Source organism: Kryptolebias marmoratus, linkage group LG8, assembly GCF_001649575.2.
Source record: "Kryptolebias marmoratus isolate JLee-2015 linkage group LG8, ASM164957v2, whole genome shotgun sequence".
NCBI classification, from domain to species: Eukaryota; Metazoa; Chordata; class Actinopteri; order Cyprinodontiformes; family Rivulidae; genus Kryptolebias; species Kryptolebias marmoratus.
Window position 1 is genome coordinate 18,583,731 of NC_051437.1, and position 11,579 is coordinate 18,595,309.

Sequence of the window (11,579 nt, forward strand, 5' to 3'; positions counted from 1 at the left end):
TTTTTTCCGGCGGCGCCTGAAGGCAGCACGAGTTTCGGTTTCTGTCGTCTTCTCGCCGCTCAGCTGTCTTGACTTGTTCTCGCGAGACTTCGCCGAGCGTCCGCGAAATCTCGGGCACTCGAGAAGGAACAACTGTAACGTGAGGAGTGGAAAGTGAAGCACCTGGTGGTGATTCTGCAACTTTTTTTTTTTTTTTTTAATTCCTGCTGTTGTTGTTTTTATTTCTTTACGAAAAAGCAACCCCCGAAGACGAGAAAAACTTTCTCTCTGTTCCTCTTTTTGTTCTTCGTGTTGGGAGGGGGGAACGGGACTGTGCTCGGCCCGGATTTGGCACCAACTCGGTTGGTTCTGCAAGAAGAAGAAGAATGTCGCTGGAAGAAAGAGAGTTTTACCGACGGGACGTCAACAAGACGATATGGGAAGTCCCGGTGCGGTACCAGAACTTGTCCCCGGTGGGCTCCGGGGCCTACGGATCCGTTTGGTAAACATTTTAAAGTTTAGTTTTGTTCTCCTCCATAAGTTCACCTCCATTCATTGAGACGAGGCCTGCTGCTGCAGAGAAGCTAAACTTCGGCTAGCTCGTCCTGATTGCTGCATCGCGTGAAGATGGACCCAAAATGTGCCTCTGAACCCCCAAAACATAATAATGCAACTAATAAAGTGAACCAACTCAAGCTCTTGTATAACTAAAGAATTTGAGTTGTTTCCCTTTTTTAAAAAAAGTCACCCAGGATCCGTCTATGATCTGATTTTTGAGTGTTTAAACAAAAAAAGCTTCTTATCTTTACTGGAATGCTGTAATAACTTTATAGAAGTGATAACATGTCAAAAAATTTGGATTTAGAGTTTCTAAAGTGCAGTTTAAATGACTTAAAATACCACATAGTTGCTGTTTTCTGCTTCACGCAGGCCTTTTTGTGCACCTTAAAATGACCAAATCTGCTGATTGCTTAAGGAGCTCCACATTGAGCTGTACTCAGTAATTGCTCAGCAGATCTGCAGCACACGTGCAATTTGCATTCACAAAGTGAGAGAAAAGGTCACTGCTCCTGATTTATTTATTCCCCCTTTTTTTGGTGAAAGGGTGGAATGTTCCTTCATACGCTTTCAGCCCCAGGAGCTTTTTTTTTCTCTGGTCTGGCAGTGACAAAATATGCTGTGCTGATAAAATCTGTTCAGAACATTGTGGCTGGAAGACAAGCGAGCAGATGTTTTGCAAATGGAAGCAGACAGGCAGCAGAATAATCTGTTTCTGGTCAGATTAGTGGCTCTTACTCAATTATTGTCATGTTTTTTGTTTCTCTAAGTAAACAATTCATTTGCATAGTGTTACTTAACAGCCTTAAGTAGACTGTAAAAGGTGTTTTAATTTCAAAATTGTTTAGAAAGTCCAATACCGTTTGCATGTCTGAATCATACATCAATGGTATTTTGAAACAGTCCATTATTTTAAAATATATTTTTATACAAATCAGAAAGCAAGTTTAGTGTTTTATACATTTGAATGTAGACGGAAGCAGTCAGGAACTAACCAATGACATATTCTTGTAATTAACTCACACAGTTTTTCAGTTATAGTCATTAAAATAGTGAAAGGTGTGCCTTCAAAGCGGTTAGTGACCATAGTTAATACAGACTTTTTAAAATTAATATTATTCTGTAAACCCACACTATCTGTCACAAAGTCTTCTTGTTTTAATAATTTGACAAATGTAACTTAACATTACTCTTGCTCAGCAGCATAAAGTAAAACAAAAAGCATTTGTCAAAAGTAATTTGTGAGTTGTAAAAAAAAAAAAAGTTTCAGGATGTAATACTGATTGGAAAAAAGTATCGAACCAATGAAACATTACTCCATAAAATGATCTGGAAGTTTCTAAAGCAGCCGTCTCATCGGATGGTGTCAGCTCACTTATCTTTTAGCCAGAGATGATAACATTCCCAGGGTTTCCTACAGCAGCAACATAAAAAAAACATCTTATTAGTCCATTTATGTTACATCTGGTTTATATATGCTTTGCAATTTATTCATTTATTATGGCTTGTGTTCAGGTTCATGTCTAGATGATGCGATGGTGAAACTGAGCAAAGATTTTTCTTGTGGTGATGAGTTTATAAGTGTGGACAACTTTGTAATAAATGTAGTTTTAATCGAGCTACAGTCCTAAGACAAGCGAAGCGTCTCAGATGCATAGAGAAGTGTGTCAACAGCGACATCCATCTCATTTTTGTCTAATCGAGCTCTGATGACGAAGCATTCTCAGTGTCTGAATCCTAAAGAGTTTTACTCAGCCTCTTCCTCGCGGTGACGCTTTCTGCTGAGGCAGAGGGAAAATGTTCAGAAAGTAACGCCGGGCTGTAAACACGGAGACGCCCGTCGGCCCCGGTAACAGTTGTGGCGAGTTCTCCGTCAGCTGTGACAGGTGAGCTGCACGGCACCAAGCGTTAGTTTTGGTTCTCAGAGTCGAGGCCAGAGGCTGCTCTCGCTCTGCTGAGAGATGACACTTTCTGCTGACGTCACTCTGTTCTCAGCGTTTTGTTTGTCCTGCTGGGCCTGATTTTGGTTTGAGAGCAAACTCGGCTCATTTCGAGCCAATAAAGTGCTTCTTTGTTCAAAGTCATTCACCACTTGTAGGTTTAGATCTTCAATTAAATGCAAAACTGGATCACAGCCATGTTTGTATATTTGTACTTTACTGATGAGTGATTGATGCATTTATTCTCTTTCTTTTTACAGTTCTGCGTATGATAAAAAGACAGGTTTTCAGGTTGCTGTGAAAAAGCTCTCTCGGCCATTTCAGTCCTTCACCCACGCCAAAAGAACATATCGAGAGCTGCGTTTGCTTCAGCATATGAAGCATGAAAATGTGAGTGAACTTGTTTGTTTGTTCTCTCCTGGAGGTAAAAAAAAAAGCTTACAATCAAATATTTATTCAGGCTTATGTTGGCTTTAAAAAAATCTGCATCTCAGTTTAATTTAATTTGATTGTGGTTTCTGTCTTTCTGCAGGTCATTGGCCTCCTAGATGTTTTCACCCCTGCTAAGTCTCTGAAGGAATTCAAAGACGTGTGAGTTGAGTTTGTTTTAAAATAATTACCTTTTATTCCTTTTGGCTCATTACAGCTACAGTGCAACATGAGTTTATGGCAGTAATGGTAAGTTAGTGTTTAGTTCCTCAGCAGCAGGTGGTCCAGACTGTGCTGGAAACCACCTGGAGCCGGACCAGCAGGTTAAACACACCAGGACACTTTTTGAATAACAGCCTGTTATTCATTCACCGTGACTGCTTCTAGAGTTGTTTTATCACCAACTTCCTTCCTTGTGTTTTCTAAATTCGGTCTCTGTGGAACATGTTGTTGCTTCTGCAGTCGATGGTTGTTGATGCAGGAAGTTGTCAAAATAGGAAGTGAACAGCTAGATGACGACTCAGTCCTCAGACGTGATCTCATCACACTTTCACTTCTGTGCATCTGGATCAGGCTGTCCTATTTAGGGGACAAAATGTGGCTGCTCTCTCACCTGAAAAATGTTGGACTCATTCCCAGCTATTCATCTGGAACCCGCTTTTATTATGTGTGACACTGCGTGCAATAAAGGTGAAAGGAGCTCCACGTAAAGGATATCAGAAGTTGTCACTAGCATTAGCATTTCTAACTGTAGGAACGGAAGTCTTCTGCAGCTGCAACAGAGGAAATGCTGATATTGGCAATTTCATCAAAAGTAAAACTTTCAAAACTGTCCCAAGTAACTTTTGCAAGTGAAACTAAGCTATAACTACTTGTTCTAAAGTTGATTTCTGTGGTGCATTTATTGGAGCAGTTAAACAGTCTGTGAGTATTTTTAGTTTCCCAGGAAAGAACTTTTGCTTTGGAAGTCGTTCAGATTTTTAATTGGTGGATGGGATAATATCCAGTAACATAAACTCATAAAAGTTGGCATTTTCTGCGTGCAATGTTAAGGTGGAGGCAGCAGCTTGATTAAATAAGGAGACAATCTATCTGATCAGGTTACAAGTTGTTTGTGACCAAAACAGAAATATTTTGGGCCAGTCAGCAGCTTCCATCAGCAGAGACATTTTCAGTGTGGCGCTCGACAGCGGCATGTCCCGTTCGCTGGCCAGCTGTTTGTCACGCATCATTTGTTTATTTGGCTGAAGCACACAAATAAAAGTACAGTTTAAAATTCACCGGTGAGTCATTTTAAGCGAGTTTGTAATTCTAATTTATAGCATACATCTTGCATGGCACAGATATGAATCTAGTTGTGAGAAAATTTGTCTCACTTTTTTTTTTTTGACGCTTAAAAAATGTGTGGAAAAATATAACGATGTTTTAAACCCCAGACATGTTTGTGTGGTGGTCTGTGGTTGTTCAGTGATGCAGCGCTTCAAACGTCTAACAACACAGAGCCATCAGAGGGATTCTACGCAAATGTTGAACGCTGAGCAGTCGTGAAAATGGACCTAGTGGAGCCAAAAACAGAGAACAAAATGTGGAAAAAAAGCAAAATAGTCGTCAACATTAGTGGACAAACTTACTTATTTTCATTCCTTAGTTGCCCTCCAGTTATTCAGCAGATATTTGACTTTTACATTAAAGCTAAACTTCAGAGCAAACAAAAACTGAAAACACACAACCAGCCCACAAATCAGATTACCCTCAAGTGGTTGTAAAACCATGTTCAAGTCTTTGTGTGTTTGCAGAAGTCCTGTAACAAACGACTGTTAGGGTACAACTGTGTACAAGGACCCTGGCAGTGACCGCTGGAGCTCCTGTTCAGAATATTGTCTTCAGTCATATCCAAAAATATGTTGTTTAGAAATTCTTTCTGATGAAGAAAACAAAGTTTTAATTCCTGCTGGGTTCTTGAAACACTGTTTAGTGAAAGTTTGGTTTAAAATGTGACACTTTGCCTTGTGTTTTAGGTATGATCTTAGCAGGTTTTGACAAGAAAGATGCTCTTTAAATGTTAAAAAGCTAGAGGTTGTCTTTATCCACTTTAACGTTCTGTGTAAGATTGTTTTTGTGCAGCAGAATTGTAGTCTAGTTGTGTTTGCAGAGAGCTGTTGTTGACTCCCCCACCATGATATGTAGGGCTGAAGGCAAACACAAGGTCACACATGGTCTCAGCTGTTCTGAAAAAAGAAAGTAAGACGGAATAAATGAGCTGGAGTTGTTATATAAAAAACTCTTATTAGGTGCTTGAATTCCTTTCCTCCTCTGTGTTCCTGCCTTATGCCTGTTTCTATAGGAGAGTGGAAAACAGAGGTCACTATTTATATGCATTTTTTCCAAGGCGGGTGAACTTTTGAGCGTGCTGCTGAAAACAAGTTGAAGCATGGAAATGTCCTATTTTAAGCCCTCGTTCTCTGCACTCTGTGAGAATAGAAGAGTATTCATGAATTGGGTATTTGTTGAGCAACAGATCGACGGAGCAGCACATGGCTCTGTGAGTTTTGGCTCTGATATTGCCTCTCCAGCATCCTGCTCCGGCTGCCTCCTGGAAGTGCTGTTTGGGCATTTTAAACAGCTTGGGGATTAGATTTGATTTATCCACTGATGCAGTACCATTAAGCTCATTTATCTGGTGTGTTTGTTAAATGACGTTCCATTTGTGAAGGGCTCGACCTTTTTAGTGCCTCCAGAGAGAAGCGAAAATAAAAGGAAGTAGCTGCCTGCTTAAGCTTTCACAGCCATATGGGAAATAAGCTGCAGGCTGCAAACAACCGTGGCAAAATTAATTTTAAAGAGCAAATATGTTTACTTTAAACCCACCTGGCTTCTTATGAGTTAGGGAAATATTGACATTTCTTGTGATTTTTTTTTTTTTTTTTTGCCTGTTCAAACTCTGATGGCGGTGTTTTATGATTGACAGGTATTTTGTGACTCACCTAATGGGAGCAGATCTCAACAACATTGTGAAATGTCAGAAACTCACAGACGACCACGTGCAGTTCCTCATATACCAAATCCTCAGAGGATTAAAGGTAAGGTTATTTTGTGAGCACATGTTGCAACACTGTACTTTTTTTTATGTAGTTGCATACAAGATTTATCATTGTCATATTTCCTTAATTAAAACGTAATTCCTAGAATACCAAAGTCTCTCTTGTCTTGCTAGCAATTAGCCATAAAACAAGTTAAAACTCATTCATATTTGAGTTTAAAAGCCCAACTTTATGGTGGAAATAAGCATATTTTACCTCCTAAAAACAAGAATGCGTAAAAAAAAACCCCAGAAACAGCCAATATCTGTAATGGTTAAGTATATATATGGCTTAGTTCATATAATAAATTATTTTTTATCTCTGTGTATTCTGCATTTTTGTTTCAATTTCCCCCCTTATTTCACAGACCTTATTATTAATTATTTTTATTATTTGACAATGCATTTTTAAATTCTAGTTTTAAAATTTTAGATGTAGTTATTTTTGCACCCCCCCCCCCCATTTTTCTTTTACCCAAGTTGATTATTTATTACATTTTTCTGTCTTACATTTCTGTTTTTTTAAGCAAATGAGGGACACTGTCCTTCACAGGAGGACCTCTGTATGAGGGGGGGAACAAAAACAGAGTTGAATTTTATTTTGATAGATTTTGGCATATTAACGTGTTTATATCCTTAACTTCTAACACTTTCAGGCATGGAACTTAATTGTGACAGCTTAATGATAAACTCTAGTGTTGTTGTTACCTTCTGTGTTTGCAGCAGGACCGACCAGTCCCTCAGGTTCTAAAGTTTTATTCTCTCAGTACCTTTATGATCAGCATCTTTGTTTGCGAGTTCAGTTTCACTTCTTTATGTGCAAATTCCAACGTGAGTCCTATTTCACCGTTCACTGACTGGCTTTTTGTTGTGTGACGTTTCGGCTGATGTTTACTGAAGCTTTTCCTTCTGTTCTCCCCCCTCGTCCTCAGTGAAACAATAGGATGACACTTCTGTGTGTCACCGAGCTGGCAGATTATAATTCTAGTAAACAGGTTCTCTCGGTGTTGTATGGAAGAGAATAAAGTGATCCATTTATTAGGCACTCGGTGGAGAAATCTTGTTTTTGCTGCAACAACTGAATAGGCCAAATGCAAATAAAAAAATAAAAAGGGTTCCATTGTTTGTTAATAACACCGTTTAGTTCCAACAAAAACTTTTCTTTTACGGTTTTGTCAAACCTATATAATTTAGGCTGAAACATGGGTCTTTATTGTAAGGAGAGTAGATCAAACATGAAACTGATGTCAGATTTCTTTATAAACAATTTATAAACCCTTTCATCTGTTCTAGTATTCAAGTAAGATGATTTATTGGTTTTGACATATGACTTTTATTGTTGTAATTAATCCAAACTGATGGAAAATCCTATGTTTTTTTTTTCCTGCAGTACATCCACTCAGCAGAAATCATTCATAGAGTAAGTGTTTGAAATGTCATTTTGTCTTTGATTCTCATCCAGGGGAAAAGTGCCCATCGTGATTATTAAGCTCTTTGTTTGGCTGATTCAGGCTTGTGCGAGTGACTTGTGTTGGTTATGAAATATCTTAAATTTGAGCTAAAGGAACGATTTAGTTCCACCTGTAAGTTTGCGAGAATAAGATGAAAGCTTTACTGCCTCACCAATTGCTTTTCAACGCTTTCCTCACGGCAGGATTTGAAACCGAGTAACCTGGCAGTGAATGAAGACTGTGAGCTGAAGGTCAGTGGACTGTTTTAGTTCGAAGCCCAAGTTTTATCTCAAATCGTTCTTCAGTTTTGAGTGTTTTGGTAACAGTGCTGCTTTTTTTTTTTTAAAAAAACTAAAACGTTGCCCAGATTTTGGACTTCGGCCTGGCGCGACACTCCGATGACGAGATGACCGGCTACGTGGCCACTCGTTGGTATCGTGCCCCAGAAATCATGCTGAACTGGATGCATTACAACATGACAGGTAGGTGACATGAAATCTTTGTTTTATTAAGAAAAAAACTTTCAGCATTTTCACGTTCGTGTCCTGCTTCTTGTGTTTCAGTGGATATCTGGTCAGTGGGGTGTATCATGGCAGAACTTCTAACTGGAAGACCTCTCTTTCCTGGCACAGACCGTATCTTTTTTTTATTTGAGAGTTCAGGATCTGCACAGCCTCAAAAGCTAGCGAGGCTCTTTTGTACAAATTGGACAACAAATGAAACAGATGGAGCAGATATTGACATTGCTGCAGAGGTGCCAGTGTGTGATGTATCTGCCAGCACAAAGGCATCTTTATTTGAAAAGAAACAGAGACGGGACATGTTTCTAATCTTTTCCAGACTGACTCATAACCTTTACAGTAATATTTCTACTTCTATCCTGTCGGGGAGCGTCTCTGCTTCAGGTCCAGGCTTTTTATGAGTCTGTGCCCCTCTACGCCTGAACTTTAGCTGTTTCTTTTTCTCCTCCTGGCAGCGTTTTCAGATTGTCTGAACTTGTTTCCAATCTTCTTTTCTTGTGAGAAGTCGCTATAAATTCATTCTTTCTTCTCTGCAGGCTACCTTTCACATTCTTTTTCCTCCCTGTGTAATGTCTAAACTTGATGTTCCTGAATGTCAAACATGTTATTTTTGTATTTTTTTTAAAGTGATGCAGGTTTAACAGTGAGGTCAGTTTAAATTTCCCCTCATCCAACATCTAGTCTTCCTTTACCGGCTGCTGGTAGACATTGATCAGTTGAAGTTAATCATGATGCTCGTTGGAACTCCAGGGCCAGAGCTCTTGATGAAAATCACTTCAGATTCTGTGAGTGCACAAATCTATGCAAGGTCTTTCCCCTTCTGCTCCAAACCTGCCACTTTGCTGTGCATCAACTCAGCCGATCTGTGCTCTGACTGACGGCATGTTTTCACACCTTTCAGGCTCGTTGGTTTAAGACTTGCTCGCTGCCTTTTTGTAAACGAGTGAATGAAATGTTTGCTGTGAGACATGAACAGTTTTTCTCTGTCCTTTTTAAGACTTTCCTTTTTACTTTTGACACATTTTCTTCAATGCTTGAAGTTTATTTCTCATCACAACATTGCCATGCACCAAAGGTTAGGCCATGTAATGCTGGGTTGAGAAAAAAAACTTCTTAACCAACTCTGCTCTGTTGCTATACTCCCCTTGACACAAGCTTTGTAGATATAAACCAGCTTCAGCAGATAATGCGTCTGACAGGAACACCCCCTGCATCTCTAATAAACAGGATGCCCAGCCACGAGGTGAGAAGGCCCCTCAGCTGCTTCATTTGGGAGGAACAAGAAGCAGGCAGTGGCAGACGCCTCGCTGCTCTGCTCTTGGCCATCAATATTTTGCACTGACGTTGAGTTGGCCACACATGACAGCATGTCAACAATAAAACCAGTTTTAGATTCAGGATTTTTTTTAGCTTTGACCTCTATCAGTGTGTGAACGAGTAGAAGCTCCAGCTTTAGCAAGAATATTTTCATCCTTGGAGTGACAAAAGCTGTATTTGAACAAAGTCTGAACCAAAGTCGGTGTAACTTTGTATTCTGTAATAGGACAATTACAGGGTTAATTACCATGTTTAAATAAGAGATGCAATGCCTGTTATAACCACAAGCATGAGTTTCAGATTAACTACTGCTGTTCTGTGGTGTCTCACATGCTTGCAGCATGCCATTGTAACTTACTCCTTTGGAGAGCAGCACTGAATTTGTGGTTAAAACTAAAAAAAATCTCCTCTGTACAATTGGCTTAATGTTTTGTACTGTAGTTTACCAACAAGATTATTTCTTAGTAAAAAATGATCACAGGTTTTATCAAATAACCTTTTTTTTTTGCATAGTAACTGCTTTGAATTGTTTTGAGGTTTCTAGTCTTCAGACATGTCTTATAAAGTGCATTAAAACAGAAATAGTTTTGTCATTAGAGGGTTTGTTTGTGCTTTCAGGCCTGTACTGCATTCACAGATGGGTTTTATCTTGTGTTGCTGCATGTCTGTGCTAGATTCGATCTGACATTTGATTTTTATCTATCGGTGTATTTTTCTAGGCCAGGAATTATATCAGCTCATTACCACGGATGCCCAAGAGGAACTTTGCTGATGTTTTTGTTGGTGCCAACCCATTAGGTACAACAAGGGAAAAACAAAGAATAAACTGACTGACTGTGATTGAGCTCCGCTTACATGACAGTCTTTTAATTTTCAGCTGTGGATCTTCTGGAGAAGATGCTAGTTCTGGATACGGACAAGAGGATAACGGCTGCTGAGGCTCTGGCCCATGCGTACTTTTCTCAGTACCACGACCCAGATGACGAACCTGTGGGTAAACCGCTGGACCAGAGCTTTGAGAGCCAAGATCTAGAGATCGAAGCGTGGAAACGTATGTCATTTTAACTTTTTATATTTGCATATTTGTAATTTATACTGTAATTGCTTGGTTGGCAAAGGAGTCCTGTTACTCATTTCAGTTTCAAAACATTTCTTTCAGGATTAACCTTTGAGGAGATGTGTAAGTTTGAGCCGCCTGTCTTTGATGAAGATGACATGGAGTAAAGAGATGAGCCACCCACGTCAAGCCTTTTACCACGTGCATTAGTGTTAAAACCTTCAGGCACCCGTCTTACTGCCTGTCAAACACTGTCTTTATTACAGAAACATGGTCAGTGATTAACTGTAAGGTCATTTCCAGCACAGGAAAAACAAGAACTGGACCAGCTTTATATATATATTTTTTTTATTTATAAACCACTATTGATGATGGTCTGTTGCTGGAAAATGTCACTTTTTTGCCAATGCCTGAAATGATTTTATATTTTTCAGATTTTTAAACAGAATAGAATTTGACTTGTCACTGTGATAGCGTGATGCTGAAACACCCGGACCTATAGCTGTGCTGCTTTTGTTTTTTAATTTTCCTGTTCAGTAATTTATAAGCTTTTGTCTTTGAATATGCTAATCTGTCAGCCTCACAGCGTGTCCTCCAAGCCAAGTCATAACACACAGCATTGACTCACTTTTAATTTTTGTTTTTTTAATTCTGGGTTTCCTTGCGTTTAGAAAAGAAATAACATTAAATGATTCATAACGAGACGGTAGTAAATTTGATGTTTTTTAGCCTTTTGACCGATTCGGGACATGTCTGTCCTGTGTTGTCTCAGACCACCTAAATTTAACAAACTTCAACAGCTGTTTAAATGTAAATGTCTTGTTAAACTCTTACATGGTAAATTTTGAGCCTCTGCTAGTTAAAGATGCTCTGGGGGGAAAAAAGGGAAATAATTGTGAACGCATGCTCTGCTCGTATGTAAACACTTGTGCGTGTCTTTTTCCTTATGATTTTTGGTTAGAAAACAATCGATGTTAGCATATACGTTTGTGTCCACTTGTGTGGTGTTAGTTTACAGAGATTTTAAGTGTTATGCTACAATCTTTTAAAGACAAATTGCTTAACTGTGTAAGTAAGAGAGGGATTTGTATTTATACTGTGTGAAGGTGACATTTATGAGCAACAGCTAAAAGATCCCTTAAGCTATTTTTGGTCCTGCAGGTTATCCTTTAACTAAATAAAGACCTATTTTTAAGAGAAACATATGCTTCATTTCTGTTTTTTTATTTAATGGTAAATTTTGATTAA

The 11,579-nt window shown here is 39.0% G+C and overlaps 1 protein-coding gene across 2 annotated transcripts; it reads left to right on the forward strand.

The window, feature by feature from the left end:
- Window positions 1-116: 116 nt before the first annotated feature.
- Window positions 117-11,532, forward strand: mapk14a (mitogen-activated protein kinase 14a). 2 transcript variants are annotated; one of them, XM_017430932.3, is made up of 12 exons: window positions 117-481; window positions 2,738-2,867; window positions 3,010-3,068; window positions 5,875-5,986; window positions 7,376-7,405; window positions 7,640-7,687; window positions 7,804-7,918; window positions 8,000-8,071; window positions 8,663-8,742; window positions 9,994-10,072; window positions 10,152-10,325; window positions 10,434-11,532. In XM_017430932.3, exons 1-12 carry the CDS (start codon window positions 366-368, stop codon window positions 10,496-10,498), a joined length of 1,080 nt encoding a protein of 359 aa, XP_017286421.1. In that variant the 5' UTR covers window positions 117-365; the 3' UTR covers window positions 10,499-11,532. The 2 variants fall into 2 exon arrangements, with proteins under 2 accessions (XP_017286421.1, XP_017286420.1); XM_017430931.3 differs by lacking the exon at window positions 8,663-8,742 and adding an exon at window positions 9,121-9,200.
- The last annotated feature ends 47 nt before the right edge of the window (window positions 11,533-11,579 follow it).

Excerpts from the sequence above, each read along its gene's own strand:
- mapk14a (XM_017430932.3), top strand. The coding sequence starts at position 366 with ATGTCGCTGGAAGAAAGAGAGTTTTACCGACGGGACGTCAACAAGACG. Across the intron at positions 7,688-7,803 it reads ATGAAGACTGTGAGCTGAAG|ATTTTGGACTTCGGCCTGGC; the intron begins GTCAGTGGACTG and ends AACGTTGCCCAG. Across the intron at positions 10,073-10,151 it reads TGTTGGTGCCAACCCATTAG|CTGTGGATCTTCTGGAGAAG; the intron begins GTACAACAAGGG and ends TTTAATTTTCAG.